The 17,671-nt window shown below is 38.3% G+C and overlaps 1 protein-coding gene across 3 annotated transcripts in view; it reads right to left on the reverse strand.

Moving 5' to 3' along the window:
• The window catches only part of PPP1R3B (protein phosphatase 1 regulatory subunit 3B), a 22,066-nt gene extending 6,102 nt beyond the window's left edge, over window positions 1-15,964 (reverse strand). Inside the window, exons 1-4 of one of the 3 annotated variants that reach the window (XR_011919893.1) lie at window positions 15,793-15,964; window positions 13,254-13,380; window positions 10,244-10,866; window positions 7,273-7,351 (exon numbers count right to left, since the gene is read on the reverse strand). Coding sequence is in view for 2 of the 3 variants with exons in the window: in XM_072405242.1 (XP_072261343.1) it covers window positions 10,008-10,866; window positions 13,254-13,288 (894 nt within the window). In the remaining variant the exon portion in view is untranslated. Of the gene's footprint in view, window positions 1-7,272; window positions 7,352-8,372; window positions 10,867-13,253; window positions 13,381-15,792 lie in introns of those variants that run through there. The other 2 variants (XM_072405243.1, XM_072405242.1) reach the window with 2 other exon arrangements.
• Between the last annotated feature and the right edge of the window lie 1,707 nt (window positions 15,965-17,671).

Raw genomic sequence — 17,671 nt, forward strand, 5'->3', positions numbered from 1 at the left:
ACGACGCTGGAACACGGAACCGACGCTGGATTAGCACAGCGGGACCAGGTAAGTTGGGATTTTAGTGTAGGCGAAAAAATACGGGGTTAACCAAAAGAGCAAAAATATTTAGTGCGAGAAATTACGGGCTTAGCGGTTAGGGGGTTAAAATCATACCTCTATTTTTCCTGGCAGAGACAACTATAGTCAAGTACTACTGCTTATTTCCTCAGAAAACGAGTTTAGACTCAGGTACCTGTGTCCCAGTGAGAATTAAACAGATGAAAGAGGATGTGCTTGTTATATAGAGGAATGGTTATATTTTACCAGCATTATTCAGTTCTGAGTTAGAAAATAAAAGTGGGACCAGTTTCAGATAACGTATTTTTCGATCACAAAAGCATTCATTCTAATTTTGAAGATCAGGATAGTTGATACAACCTGAACTCCACACATACATTGTATACTTATTTGTGATAAATATGTACCCACAATAAATTCCCATCTATTATTCTTGATGCATTTCCCTTTTTTTGTAATAAATTATCAATACCAATAATAAAAACATTAATTGTTGTTTATAATATACAGGCTGTTACTTCATATAAACATATAAGATTCCCTAGTGAATTTTTTTGGGTGTATGGTGATGATGCTTTTAACTACTTTTCATACCTGGTTGCTAAGAACATTGACCAATGATAAGGTCTGGCGTTTACCGCTTTAGCAGTAAAGCTAAAGTTAAGTGAGAAATAGATTGTGTATAACATTTTCAAATAAATAATTTGGTCCAAAGATACTATTATTGAGTTGCTTTGATGGATTGTAGTTGATATACTGTATTACCATCAGAAATTCTTCAAAAAGAAGCAAAGGAGAGAACTGTAAAATGCGTCAAGAATAGTAGATTAGAATTAACACTTGTATGTACATATATATCACAAATGAGTATAGAATGCGTGTTGTTTTTAAAAATTGGAATACATTATTTTTATGTATATGGTTGTGCCTTTAAAGTCCTGATAAAACTTTTGATTATTTATACCGATTAATAAAGTGTAGTACAGAGGCCAAATGTATCAAAATGGAATGGAAAGATCAAATGTTTCAAGGAACATTGTGGGAGGAGAAAATAAAAAGCAAAGGGAAGGGGCCATTTTATGTAATTTGGAGGGCAGCATAGACAAGGTGCAAATCCTTCAGTTTACAGTTAACTGGAGTTCCTAAATGTTGCCAACAGTATTTTTAATTACAAAAGGGTCATTTATGAGACTCCTAACAGTGACATTGTACATTGGCATCCAGTACTTTGCTCTATAGGTTGAAAAAGAGGAAGTTACACAGGAGCAAGATGCTGGAAGAGGAAGCAAGGTGCCCACAACCAACAATAAGTCCCATCACAGTGGCTACCAGCTGATTCAGACTGATGTGTGGTCTATTCCTACTTGTCCTTGTGAACATTATGTCATACTTTCCTATATATGTACTGCAGTTTGTTGAGAAATAACTGTATGGGCTCATTAACATATTCACAGATGTGATTTTCTGCATGCTGCAACAACTGAATCCAGCCTGAGGAAGTGAAAGAAGGAAGCATTCAAACAACATAGTTTTACGGCCTGAATTTGGCTTATCGGGGTCATATAAATACCATCATATTGTGGTGAATTGCTCTCATAGAGAACATGAAAACCACTGATCAATATTAATGGGTGCCTACACTATTAGATTCACTCCATAAGGCCAAAATGGCTGAATTCTTTCTATTTGTGGATAGACAACAAGCTTCACTATGAGCAAGTACTTTTAAGACAACGGAGCCTTTGTTGCTGGCAGCAGGGATGCATCTGATACCAATCACAGCTCTGCCACTGATGGTAGAACCTCTAACAGAAGTGTTGCTGTTTTTTTTTTTAGTCTTCAGTGGCCAGACCTTGCCTCATTTAGCACCCATAAGAAGCACTTGGCCATGAAGTCAATGAGTATGTCAGCCCAAGATCAGATATCTTTAACTTCAAGTGAAGAACCAATCAAACAGTGGGTGGCCAAGATGAACCAGTATCAAGAACCTGTAGAATCTGGACTGAAGGCATTTATCTACCCACCTATACACAAGTATAGATTTACCTAAAACTTTTGGACTGAAATGAACAAAAGTAACCAATAATGCTTTTTAAAAATGTCATCCAAACCTGAAATCAAATTCACTATTTGCAGATGTACTAAATGTGAAACTGAAGATGGATGCAGTCAATAGCAGGCCATTGCCAGTCCCAACTAAGGTGTAGAGTAGTAGAAGTAGTAGTAGAAGGCGGTAACCTGATTAAAAGAAGACATCAATTACAGATCAAGAACAGTCCAGAGCAAGATTGTATATCTTTCTGCAATAAACTACAGCTGCCAATACAAAACAGATGCCCCATCTCTCCCAACCATCCACAGCGCAGTGAATACTGCAGTACTGGTGCCCTAAAACCCAGATATGCAAAGTGTAACTAAAACACTTTGTCTTTCCAACTTGTCTTTTTGGAAAGGTTGCACCCAAATTAAGAATATGTTTTAGGCTGTGATCCACTGTATGTGACATTTGTCTACAAACTGCATATATTATTTAGTCAATAGCTGTTTATGTATTCTTTTCAAAAAAACTTGTACTTCCTGCATCATATGAAGTCTAGATTCACCTATAATTGTTTACTAAAGTTTTTTTGATTTGATAACAATTATCAAATATTTACCTAGGTAGACGAAAGATTTCGGGATAAACATAGGACACCAAGAATATGGCCTCAAAGAACTACTGCAGAATAAACTGTTGAAGAACTTAACCATGAGAATAATATGTCAGAGCACACAGCACAAGTGCATTGCAGCTTGCTGTGTTCGGGGCTGCATAGCCTCAGATCAGTGCCTATGGTGACCCCGATCGTCTTAGAAAGTGACTAAAATTGTCACAAAGTCATCAAACATGGACCATGAAATAGCAGTATTAGAAGTATTATAGTAGACTGTTTGTCTGATAAATAACATTTTCTTTTGGGACATGTGGATGGCCAGGTATATGTGCATCATTTACCTTGATGCACATCAGGGTACACTATGGCAAGGTGGCAGAATGACAGAGTGACTAAAGGATCTGCTGCTAACATTTTGGTGTCAGATACCGTGACAAGTCTGATTAGTATTAAAAGCAAAAGTATGGCCTAAACAAGAGGAAGTGGGTAATTTTAACACTTTGTATTTGTAATATAGAACACAGATACTTTAAGGCTTAGCTTTACAACCAGCTCTCCAAAAGACTGTACACCAGCACGACATCTCTTCATCAATCCTTTAAACTCTTTCCTTGAAACTTGCACTGCAGTTCTTCAGCATTTAACATTTAACAGTTCAACAAGCATTTAACATTTGTAGCTTCGCAGACTAGTTCTTTACCGTGTTCCTCCTTTAATGACAAAGTTGTAGGAAAGGAACTTGATTGGTAAGCGATGGATAACTGTATTATACATATTTTGTGTAAGTAGTAACACGTGTACCTTTGAAACCAAGCCCTGTGAAAGTAGTTCAAGCTGTAAATACGCGATAAAATTAAAAAGGACACTTTACTACTAAGCATTTAAATTAAGTATGGCTTAATTCTCTCACCCAATCTCTTACACTATGAGCCTTTGTCACACCAGCCTGGTTTGCTGCGGTACATAAAATGCAGACTGCATGATGTATGACAAAGGACTGAAAATCATGCATTGGGAATTTTCAAAAAGCACTGCAATGCCAAGTACAGTGCTTCGAAGTATAATTTACAATACATGGCACAGGAATGTGTATGTTACAGCAATACAATAAAGTATGGGGGGCACCAACTGTTCCTTAACTGCCTACTATATCATAAAATCTACTTTCATCACCTACTTTGTGCTGCAGACCACTACACGTGGAATAGAAACATGTTACAGAGGTATATAAAAGTCTTGAGTGCTTTTTAACACTGCTGATTGGCTGAAGCAGGGAATGGGAACATTTTTCTTTTCAGGAGGGGGTGAGAAGGGGAGAGGAAAGCGGGGGATGAGAAGGATACCAACTTATGTCACAACAAATGCAAAAAATGCTGAAAAATGGTGTAATTGCATAAAAATAGGTTACAAATTACCAGCAAAAATCTGCCTCACAAAGACCTCTAATGCTCCTCTGTAGAAAGTACACTGCTGCTCCATGAAATGTGAATTTTGTGTTCAGTACATTTTCATTCTTTGTTAACAATAAAATTTCACTACGCAAGACCTTTTTAATCTTCAATACTTGTTAAACATAAGGCAAACAAATGTGTCTACATAAACTTGATACGAATAGTTTTTCAGGATTTGTTAAAAATAAAGGTTTTTGCCTTGTGTGTTACAAATGTATTCTTGTATTTATTTAACTGCATAAAAAATTGAATGGTATTACTGTTTAATCTACAATGCAATCTGATCCTCCAACCACATTATCTAGAACTTAATCGGAAACAAGCTATAAAAAGACTACCAACAAATGCCCAAGGAACAGAGTGTACCATCCAGAAAGATTTCTATATACAGTGAGACAGCCGGATTACCCTATTTAGTGAGGCATCAAAAAGAAGGTGTCACATAACGAACGATGTTTAATTGCTAATATTATTCTTTTGGCACAGATGAATTAGTAGAGATTACGTACATATATAAAGCATTCAGAATCAACTGAATGTAGCCTATGCTAAAAAAATTAATGGATCAGTTCATAGTGCAAAGCACAACGCAAGCAAACAAATCTGATTAAAGAATACAGTGCAGAGTAGAACCCAGGAAAAAGGGGTAAGAACAGCATATAGATCAAGATGACGAAAGCAAGCGATACTATGCAATCATTTCAATCAGCAAAAATGAGAAATTGTGAAACCTATTGTGTCAATCAATATTTCAATTAGATGTAATGGTGAAAGCACTCTTCAGTGATTGGATATCAAACAAGTGGATAGTACATCTAATATTTGTAGCCAAAAGGATGTACTTCAATTAAAAAAAAATGTATGCATTAAACATTTTTTTCTCTGTGTGGTTTATGGTATAATTTATACACTTCATGCCTTAGTTCACATGCACCGTTCTTTCCATCTAAGATGTCAAGTTATGAAAATTTGTACGTATCACAAACGTATACACAGTAGGACAATGCAAATGGTGCTTTTCCTGCATTGCATGATCCAGCACAAAACACAGCACCAAGTCATTAGCTGGTACATTTCCTGATTAGGAATCTTTTTTGGATGGGGAAATAGTTTACCTTTTGCAATACTCGCTAGAAGCAACACAGTTTATGTTTTCATGTGTGGCTTTTCTGTACCCAGTACTTACCTAGTATGCTAGCAAATGGCAGCATAATTCTCCTACCATTGAACCCTGTTACCTACCTAAATAATCAGAGCTAAGTCGCAAGGCAACTTTTCCCTGCTCCTTCTCCTTGATCTTTCCTCTGCTTTTGACACTGTTGATCACCCCCTTCTAATACAAATCATGCGCTCCATTGGTATCAGTGACACTGCTCTCCTGGTTTGCTTCCTATCTGTCGGACCACTCCTTTCAAGTTTCTTTCAATGGTAACTCCTCCTCATCCACTCTCCTCCCTGTTTGTGTTCCCCAAGGGTCAGTCCTTGGATCGGTTCTCTTTTCTCTGTACACCTCCTCTCTCGGTAGTCTCATATCCTCCAGGCACATTGTCTTGGTGTCACCTTTGACTCAGCCCTCTCATTTACCCCCCATATTCAGAACATTTCCAGGTCCTGTCACTTTCACCTATGCAACTTCTCCAAAATCTGCCCTTACCTGTCCCCTGAGACCACCAAACTCCCTGTACATGTTCTTATTTCTCATCTAGACTACTGTAACCTCCTCCTCTCTGGTATTCCACTAACCCGACTCTCTCCTCTACAATCTATGACGAATGCTGCAGCCAGACTCATCCATCCTTTACTCTGCTCCTCTTCCGTTGCATCTTGTTGCAGTTCTCTACACTGGCTTCCATTTCACCTTAGAATCAAATTCAAGCTCCTGTGCTTTGCCTTCAATTCCCTCCACAGTTATTGTACCACTTACATTTCTGACCTGGTAAAAAAAAATACTCCCCCAGCCGCTGTCTCCGCTCTTCCAAAGACCTAATAATGAATTCCTCACTCGAAACCTTATCACACGCACAGATACAAGACTTCTCTAGAGCTGCCCCAACTCTCTGGAATGGTCTTCCTCGTCCTATTCGGCTTGCTCCTACTTTCTGCTCATTTAAAAGAGCACTCAATACCCATTTTTTTCAAACTTGCCTAACCATCTTCTTCTGTCTTTTGAAACCATCACTACTTCCCACACTACATATCTCACATCCTATTGTGTGTTAATTCCCCTACCTACTAGATTGTAAGCTCTTGGGGGCAGGGTCCTCTCCTCCTGTATCACTGTCTGTATTAGTCTGTCATTTGCAACCCCTATTTAATGTACAGCGCTGTGTAATATGTTTGTGCTATATAAATCTGGTTTAATATTAATAAATAATGCAAAATGATCATAAAATTGAGATTGTTGTATTGATAAATATCCCTGGGTCTGCATATGATCCAAGCATTGTGTATTACTACACTTTTCTGCACAATACTTTAAATTTCACCATTGAAATAAAAAAGCCACATTGATAATCACTGGCTACTATTAGAACACCCAGTAGTGTTAACATCACTATAAAATGTCAAAAATGTAAAAAAAGTTAAATTTACATGATTAAAAAAATATAATTTCTGATACTTTTATTTAGGGGTTTTCTTTGAGCTGATATGGGGAGAAATAAGGGCTGCAATTTGATTGCTACAAATATGCTGCCCTCAGCATAGGGGTGGGAGTCGGTGACTTTATAAAGTTTGACTTGGTCACTAAGTCCAGTAAAAACATAATTGTATTTAACAAAAATATTATGCATCTCTCTCTCTATGGTCAGCACTGTGGCAGACTGGAGGAGTGTAATGCGAAATACCATGTTGAAACTTTGCAAGCATAAAAGGGGAATACCAAGGATGTTCATGTGGAATACAGCAGCAGGTCTAAAGCAGTGTTTTGAAAGAACTGCATTTTGAATATTAACAGGGGCCTGTAGCATAGTCAGCAATATATTAGTTTTTACATCATTGCAATTACCATTCACAAAATAATACTTTAGAATTACTCCTTAAATACGAGAAAAGCCCAGTGGACAAAGATGAGGCCTAGGTGTCACATGATAAAGAAGAGTAGTTACCTATATAGGTGATTGAAACACCACTATGGTGTTTGTGTTGAAATAGCATTTACTGAGTTATGCAAGGATTGATGTTGGCCTAGGCAAAGAAAAAACAGTTGACTTTAGATATACTTGTTTGGATAGAGTACAGGGGTTAAAAGTCACTTTCATAACACCCCATCCTATATACTGTTTCATTAGGGAGATTTCACTTCAACTTCCAGAATTGAAGACTAAACAGTAAGTGGGAGGATATCTTCTCCTATAACAATCTGACACGGACATGATTCTAAACCCTCATCACTATTCAAATCTTAAAATTTCATTTTTTTAACCTACATAAAAAATTTTTAGAGCTACTTACAAGTTTTGTTGAATAGTAAACTTTTTTTTTTGCCAATGCAGTTTTTGTTGCTCCACTTCAAATTTTTAAAGGCAGTTTTTAATGTGTGCAGTGGCTGTAAAAATTTCTTATAGTACCAAGAGACTGACAGGAATACCAATCCTGTTTACTAAACAGGCAAGTTAAGAGTCTTCAGTTGTGGATAGAGGAAAAATATAGAAAGGTCTACAATCACAATCCAAAACTGCTAAAGCAAAATTTGCCAATGTGTCCTAGCCCCAATAGCGTAATTTTTATCCAAACTGTCAGTCATATTCCCCACATATTGTCATAAATGTCACATTGCCCTCTTGACAACTAAAAAGAGTAGCTTTGTCCTTCATGAGCAAAACCCCAATTAGGTTTACAGTGAAAATTGTCATTCCCCAAGCATGTAAACACCTAGCTTACCAGCTCATTCAAACAACCCCCCTCCCCAAAAAAATAAAAAAAGAAGTTGCATGTCAGGCAGATTACACAGACATGCAAATTTTAACATTTTGTGAAGAATAATAGGCTCCAACATCCATTCCACATTAATTTCTGGACTTAGACATAAGAGAACAGCAACACAAACAGGAAGGTTGATGTTTTAGGAAGCCTTTGATTAGTAGCCTGGCTTCACTTCTATGCTGTGCAAGAAGCAAGCTACCACCACTTAGAAGGGAAATAAGAGTTACTTTATACAACATGTACTGCATGAACAATTAAAAAGAAGGCAATCCATCACACAGACTACTTATATGCTTCACCTTTATTACACTTTTCTTTAAAAACATCTATTTAAATTCTAAAAAAATACAAATCTATTTTTCACGCGTGATTATAAAGTGCATATTTCTGTCCCCCAATGACGTTTACAAAATTCTCTTCTTAAAACACCAACATGCAGAGGAAAAAAGAAAAAAAAATTAGCAAGGCACTTCTAGTTTGAACACACTAGGGGTTTAGTTAAACAGCTCTGCAAACATTCACATAAGGCAATTACAAACAGAAAGACCATTTGCCTCTGTTCATGGCTATCAAAATGGTATTTTAAGTTCTAATAGAACTTATGTTATGTATACTCTGACATTGTTCCTCTGCACCAGAAAAACTGATTAGGAAATGTAAAGAGTACGGTATACAGTATAATTTTACCAATAAAATACTGGTCTGTAAATGCACATCATGAAGAAAAAAAAAATTGAAAACTGTGCAGTCTATAAAATGCCAGACACAAATGGGGTCTACTTTGCTCAGTCACAAAAGGTGCATATTTCCATTTTTCCAAAAGCTAGGTAAAAAAAAAAAAAAAAAAAAATTTCATCAGTCAGTCACAGAGAAAACAAAAAAATTGTTTGTCTTCACTAGAATACTAGAGGTATTTTTAACAGCTCCTGCTATGTAAATTCAAGAGATAATAGAAATTTAGAGGATAAATCAATAACATTTGTAAAACCTAATGCAGATACAGAAGTAGGCAAGGAGTCTACATCACTGAGTAGTGTATAAAGTGGACACCAGTATCCAGCTAAGAAAGATAAAACCCTCCACAAATACATCCAGCTATGTAACTGCCAGTATCTTTTCCATACATACAAGCAGCTTTAATAGGAGCAGATAAATAGTGCACGGAAAGTATGTGGTGAATGATCAGTGTACAATTTTAAGGTACAAACTCCTAAGTGACCTTTAAAAATAGCTTAAATACATTAAAAGAAAAAAGCAAACCATTTTGACATGATGGATTTGGAGTTAGAGCACATAAGGTGGTTCATCAAATGAAGACACAGCAATACCCATGTGAAATACATGAGAGGGCTACTATGTACAAAACTTGTGTGAACACCACTGGATGTGATCTACTAAAATCAGATACATGTGCACAGGGGCAGGGCAGTGCATTTTTTACCTCCGTTCTAGCAGAATTAAACACATTTTACCTGAGAAAAACCAGCAGAAATCTCAAGAGTAGAGCCATGTACACAAAATTTCTGCCAAGAATCTATGCTAGAGCACAGCTCCATTACATTGCCAGCACACTATGTACAGCATAGGTACTGCATTATAATGCACTCAACATTGATAAGGAAAAGAAACCACAAAGATGAAGAATTAATTAGGACTAAAGGAGCATTAGGAAGGTAAAAGTTTAGCAGCGTCTTCCCATCTTTTGACTCCATTCATTTTTTAAAGAAGGTGCTACCTTGGACATTTTAAAGGATGCCAGTGTCATCCTTTTAGATTTACAAAATACAATTTCATTTTCATCTAGTACATGTTCAGAAATCTGTCTCAGTTTAACAAGATTTAACATGTATGAAATCTCACCATATACCAAGTCTATACAATGTTGGGACTGGCATCATAACAGTTTTCATACTTATAATTAGTAGTATGGCCCTTGTTTATCAAATCCAGAGTAGCTGGACCACTCTGGAAATATACCATAAGAGCACCTGGGACTCCCAAATTGATCCAGAGAAAGGTTATAATCAGGTTCACAGTGGCGGTTTTGAAAGTCAGACCGAACTATTCTGTAGTTTTGTCCTTTATTACTATCCCAATAGGTTTTACCATTACATTCAAAGCAGACTGCAAATTCTATTCTCTCTTGAGGCTTACCAGCATCAGGCAGAATAACATCAAAAGAGAAAGTGTCCCTATCAGTCCCTGCATAAGTGTCTTTAACATAATGGCATTCGTGGTCTGTAAAGCTCTGCCAAGAATTGCATGTCATTCTTATTTTGACACTTTTCTGGAAGGCGAGATTCTTGACTTTTACAGTGCCAACTAAAGTCCGTTCTTTGAGCATGCAGTTTTCAAGACAAACGCAGTCTGTCTGGAGACGGTTCCTGAAGTCCAAGTAATCTGCAGCAGGTTGATCAAAGTCCAAAACCAGGTGTTCTTTCTCCAAAGTGGTCAAGTTGACTATGTTGTCAATCAACTCTGTGATGTTGAAAGGAATCTCAAGGGGGTCATCAAGCTCTGAGTAAACTTTAACCATAGTGAGGGCTAGCCCTCTACTGTCTGCAAAAGAAACCCGTTTTTTTACTTTATTCTCATGGTTTTTTAGCTCAGTTAGCAAGGTTTTGTCATTTGGTTGGATACATGGTCTCAGTGGCTTGTTTGTTTTAGGAGCAATCCTGCATTCCAGATGGTCTCGTTTTATTGTACTTGAACCCAAGTAGAACTTCATAGCAATGTCCACTGCCATGGTTGTCTTATGGGGAAAGAAGTCCAGGACACTAGAACAAGATAATAGAGGAAAATAAAGTAAGTAAAAAAAAAAAAAATCTTTAGGTTTAGTTTTTCTAAAGTTTGTGGATTTAATTAAACTGGGACACAGCCAATATAGATACTGTAGATTAAATGCATACATTCAGGACTGCACAAAAGGCAAACACTTGAAAGTTAAACTGACCAAATTCAGACAAGAGACCAGGCACCAGTCACATGTCAAATGCCAATCTAAAAAACATTGTCTTCAGCAATTATTTAAAAATCCATTTTTGGGCAACTTTTTTGAACCTTCACAGTTTGGAGTGCTAGGTACAGACTAAATGTAAACTATTTTAAAACCCACCTGTCATGAAATAAACAAGAATGCAGCCATTGTTTGGTTTATTTGGTAGCTTTAAAGTGGGTTTGCACACAAATTGCAATCTTTTATGGACCATTTAGAAGTGTTAACTGTGACCAAGCACTACCCTTAAAGATTTTGTAAGTTCTACTAAAGTTACCTGTTGGAAACAGGTGAGTGAGATCAGAGAAGGATGACTATGAATACAGGCGTCTACTACTGTACCTTCTGACTGCATATTCATTTCAGTGACTTCAGATGGGCAAAATTTAATTTTTCATCAACAATTGTTATGGTTACTGAAATGTCAACAATAGATTTTTTAGTGAACATGTATTCAGTCACAGATATACAACAACCCTGTACACATGGATCATTTCCCGCAAGTCCTTAGACAAGGTTATTTGCAACGTAAGAGACTTAGCAGAAGAAAGTTGAGGCCAGACAGTTGCACACATACTCCGGGAATTCTGGTCACACAGAAGGTGGCTTGAATTACCAGCTTAAGATGGGAATATAATCAGAACAGTATTCTGCATAAAAGAACAGCCTACTACTACTACTGTACATACCTTTTTTTTTTTATAGGTCAAAGGGAATGCATCATATAGCTTTGGTACATGTTTTCCCATATGTTTAAAAGTAACAATCAATAAAAAATTTCTTTCAGTCAAATACATGACATACTGCTTCATGTTTTCTGCACTTTTTTTTTTTTTAAGATTGTGTTATTTGATTTGCTGCTCTTCAGTACTAATCTGAACACACAAACATAAATGAATGAGTCAGCACAGGGACACATACCACGCTGTCATTAGTTCATGCAGCACGGTGAGGACAGGAAAAGTGTCCACTGCTTAGCAGCTAATTCAAATCATATCTTATCATATTCAAATTCATATCTGCATTTAATGCCTCTTCAGCAACACAGAGTTACCCAGACTCAAAGGAATAATGACAAGGAAGGCCCAGCCAGACTGGGGAAGAAAGTGCTAGATCATACTGGATATTCTCCAGCTGAGGCAGACTGACTTGCTACTTTTTCTAATACATAGCTGGATTACACTAAACATTCTAATTACAGAAGAGGAGCCTGTAAAATCACTAATGGCTGGGGTGCATGCAACCTCAAGTAAAGGTTGGTTTTAATGCTGAACTTATTTTCTACCAATCTTTAGCCTCTAGAAGCAAGAAATGAAAGCAGTGTGTACACTTCATGTGACTCTTGGTGGCACTTTTACTGGGTTAAAAAAATCGCTGTCCAGTCTAATTGCTGACCTAACTGAACACTTTGTAATGTATTTCCCTTTATTAATGCGACATCTCCTGATGGCAAGGCATGCTCTTTAGCAAAGGGGAACGCTAAAGTAAAAATGGTAATTTTCCCATGCAGAGCAAATGAACAGGCAATTGAATAAACACACTTATATTAAAAGGGGCATAAGAACTGATAAAGTTTTTATCAATTAAAAATAGGACTGCTCGAAAACATTTGTATAAAACGAATGGGAAGGGGGGGAAGACAACACACACCACAAACTGAATATAACAGTGTAATATGGGCAGAGCCAAGAGATAGCAGACAATCAAAATATAACTAGTTTGACGGTTTCTGTAATCCTACTGCACACCAAACTTGTATTACTTTAGCTCATTTAACACATTTCCTGCCAGGTACATTATGTGTTTAACGCACATACAATGTTTACCTAGGTATTTCAAAAGAATTTGATGTAAACCATTTACCTATCATATAACCCAAAACAGAGCCATAAGACTTTTGTACATACAAAGCAACCAAACTTTCATTTTCAGGCAAGTGAACCTGTCATTGAAACATATAAAAGATTATTCCAGATGATTGTGTACCATAAGGTACATTTTTTTTACCTAGGGAACTGTTAAAAAGCCAAAACCCCATGCATACATTTTGGAGTAATACGTCTTAAAGTACATGGCTAGCCTCCAAATTAAAGCCAGCAGGAAAAAGAAATTAGAAAGACTTTCAGATTATACATACATGTATACATACACCCTCCATTCCCTCATTACCTGGTTGAGTTCATCTGTGATGTTATCCAGGGCATTTAAACACACATGGAGAGCCAAGTTATCGAAAGAAACAGTCTGGACGGGAAGAAATAATTTTAAAAATAAAAAAAGCACAGTGGTCCGTTGTCTGTAGAAAGAAAAGGCGGAAATTAACAGCACGTATGCAGAAACACACCCCCTATCCTCTTGTCTTTTAATGTGAACGTCATTTGTCCGTTTTCAGTTTCATATGAACTGTCACCACCACCTAGTGGGCACCATGGTTTTTCCACATATGCACATATTCTCATACATACCAAGCAAGAGAAAGCAAAAATAAGAAAAATTTATACAAAAAAAAAACACACAAAACATCTCTATGATCTAATAAGACAGCTGATTCCCTGTGCAAACACTAAATCTTCAACTCAGTGACAACTAACATAAGCTTGAAATTAAACTTTTGAAACTTTTCATACTATCTACAATAGATACATATGATCAGGGTCAGGACAGCATTCTGTAGTCTCAGGCTACTCCTGAAAGTTACACTTTCACCAATGAATGGGAAGCTTGAAGATCTGAAGATTAGGTCATTTACTATGTACATACTGCAAACATACCCAAATTCCTAACTTATATTGTTCACCCCCTAATAAACCCTCTGCTATAAACACAAGAGAAAATATCTAGTTTAATGGCAAGGCCCACTTCATTTGTTTCTGGAACAAGCTTTTAATCATTGCTTTTCAGCCTCATTTGTTGTATCCCTGAAACCGACAGCACTTGCTAAACATCTGAGTTTAAAGCATGGCCACATGTACTATTAGAAAGGCACAGAAACCCCTAATATACCTTGTTCTTACTTACCACAATGTGGCCAAGATGGGAGGCTACATTACTGTATGGGCAGAGATTGAGGGATAATGTAGCCACCCTAATATAGAAGTGCTGGAGAATTATTTGATTTTATACATGAAAGTAATGGTACATGTAACTGTATATCTCTAATTAATGCCTAAAGGATTCTGGTATTGTATGAGTTATATTATTAAAATGATGATCAAAAGGTTACCAAGACCTCTCCCAATATAGGTAGTAGTAACCACTCCACGTAATCCCACAAAGGAACATCCAGTGCCTGAAAAACCAACCACTCATTGCTGTCATGAGAACACTATGAAATAATTCTCGCTTTAAGAAAGCATGTGTATGATATTATGCCGAGGTGGATTTCAGGACAACTGCCATAAAATTGTACATGCAAGCTCACAAATGATTCCTTTATCCAGAAGTGTCTTTCAGTTTACTATTTTTCCTATTTGAAAGCAAATACATACAGACAGATGCCTGTACACCTTGTTAAATACAGAGTGCTCACTTACATGGAGAGAAACCTCAAACAAGAGTGTTTGTCTTTTGTCTCCCTACTGATCACTGAAGCCCTGAATCATTATTGGGAGTGAAATGTGAATCTTGGAAATTGGCAATTTAAGTCTTAGTTTTTCCACCAATGCGGGGCCTATGGGGTTCTGCCTCCTAAAGTTTTTCACAACACATTTTAAAGGAAGCTGAACATCCATCAACCAAGAAATAGGAAAGACTATCTAGTCTTGTTAAGGGATTTCCCTTTATCAGAGACAACTGGAAAGAACACTTATAGTAGGTCACACCTGTCCCTTTAATACCTTATTTTGTGTGGTTGGCACCAAAAGTAACCATCATCTGCGCATGTGACAGCTGCCAGCAGCAAGCGGTACCACTGCAGCCTTCATTCATTCCTTATGGGGCTGCCGCAGGGAGATGCTACCGCGTGGAGTTTCCACATACTGCCGTGTAAGTAAAAAGTAAACGCACTGCAACCTCACTGCCAATGTGAATAGGCCCTCATTTTATGCACACACCTCAATTATTAAATGAGCATGACCACTTAAAAATCTGATTTGTATGGTGGTCCCCTGATGTGGTTCATCAACCTGCCACAGCAGATTAATGAATGACCGATCTGGATTGATTCTTATGCACTCCATAGGAATGCACAGAGAGGTGCCGCTCACTCTTCTCCCCCATTCCTCAGAATGGCAATGTATTACAGCATTCCTTTGTCTATCTGTCCGGAAAGATCATTCTCTACAACAATCATTTACTGTGCATGAGAGGAAGATCACCCGGCAATAAAACCTGACAGGTGTACAATAAGGAAAGATAAAAGGCTGTAAATACATCTCAGCATGAAGTTACATCACAAAGCTGCTAATAAATGTTAGTGACTGGGTGACTTGCTATGCTAGATGAAGGGCTCAGTGATTGAGGTGTGCAGGGCATGCAGATAGCGGGCGCCAGGTGAGCTCCTTCCCGGGTCTGACAAGCCCGGACACACCTGGCCCTCACTGACCGCTACATTACACCGCTACACCGGGCCGCACCTTCCACAGTACCAGCTGCATTATGGCCGCACACCTACCGCAGTGTGTCCCTATACGGTAACGGTAATGCCTGCTCGTACAGTACGGAGAGTCCACCCCACTACCGGCTAACACGAGTCACTCCCGGTGCGTACCTTAGTCAATATCCCCACTCACAGCAGCAGCCTCGGACTATAGCCCAGAGGAGGTGAGACTGGCGCAGGGCAGAATGCTGCAGTACAGGGGTCGCCCCATCCCGTTCGCCTGGCGCGACACATCCGTTCACCTCCGGCCATACAGCCGACTCTCCCCACATACACTTCTCTCATTGTTAAAGAAGCCGGCGTTCCATCCCACTCCTCGCTTCACGTGAATCTACCGCGTCAGCCAATCACAGATCACCTGCCGGTGCGCAGCAGCCAATTGGAAGGCAGAAGCGGCTGACGGGTCTCCACGTGAACGCCTGTCCTGTGGCGGGTGTGGGGATAGGGTTCAGAGGTATACATGTGTCTGGGGGGCAGGGGGATGGGTCACTGACTGACTGATCTAGACAAGTGCCCAGGGTTCAATGGGGACACGTAGAAACGTCAATATCTCTCCCTATATTACCGCAAAACAGTTATGTTACATGCGGAACGTGGCTGCATACATATTGTAAATGATATAACTGGCTACAGGCAGAGAAATGCTATAGAAACCAAGTACTGCACTCAGCACACAGCTTGACAGGGTTTCCTCTGCTGTCAGTTTTCAATGACAGAATAACCTATTTTTTTCTCACTGGTATCAACACATTCTATATTATACAGCATTTGTTAGGAAGTTGTTAATTAGGGGCAAAGCTACATATAGACTCCAGATTTTCATCAATGTCCCTGAAAATAGTGCGCCGCTCCACATTACTTAGTGATCCCGCAGTGACTAAAGCTAAAGCGTTTACTTCTCGGCCTCCAGTCCATTCCTTCTGTTCCTGGAAAATGATCATTTCCAGCAACAGTTATTGCTAGGGTGTACACAGCGATCCGACTCACTTACCTAAGCCAAATATTTACTATAGTCCTTAGTAAGTTGTGAGCTTTGAGCCTATTGCTTCAAATTGATAACATGGCCCTATCAATCACCAAATGCACCCCCCTTGTGAAGTGACGGCTGCAATTGTGCGGTTTCCATGATTTGCGGCAACATATATGGAGGTTGTAGCTGAGATCCATCTAGTATGATCCTCTTTTACAACCCCGCTTGCTGGCCGACAAGATGATGGCCCCACATCAGCCTTCCCCATCTTGACCCCTTGCAATCCTTTTCTTTTGCCTCCTGTGATTTGGGTATGGTGACCAGTGTCTGACATCCCCCCTGCAGTCTCCTTACTATGCTCTCCTACACAGCAGCCATGTCTTCCTGTAGAAGTGATTTGACATAATTATTTTACTAAAACTTTGGCTTTGACAAACAGTGCAAATACTGGATGACCACATAAGAATGTTAGCCAAAAATGTTCCTAATTCTTACTCACTTTCTTACTATTAATAGTAATGGCTATCTTTGTTTAGTACATGTACAATTAATTGGTGAAAGAAACTTATTGTAAAACATGGCAAGACTATTATCCCCTGGTTTGTAGTAGTAGTTGTCCTTGAACAGAAATACCATCTATACATTGCACATATATATTATGCAATGATTTCCGGTTTAATAATTATTGAAACATAGGAAGATCAGGTGATCAGCTATTTAACACATGTATATTAGATAGGATTTAACAAGTTGGTGATGTGGGCAGCAATACTCATTAAAGTTTTGGCTGTCTGCCAGGGGAGAGTAATTAGGAGCAGGTCTGGATATATGATATGTACTCGTATCAGGATGAGAAGATCAGAAGGTCTGCTTACATTGTAAGAACACTTTCCTCTAGAATCTTTTCTATCTAGGTTATTGAGATATAGGTTATGACACTCCAAAGCATGCTCATTCTGCAGACTTTGAAAACAGCTATAGAAGAATGTAGATGTGGATAAAGGAATATCTTTCCATTAA

Source organism: Pyxicephalus adspersus, chromosome 3 (assembly GCF_032062135.1).
Source record: "Pyxicephalus adspersus chromosome 3, UCB_Pads_2.0, whole genome shotgun sequence".
NCBI lineage: Eukaryota > Metazoa > Chordata > Amphibia > Anura > Pyxicephalidae > Pyxicephalus > Pyxicephalus adspersus.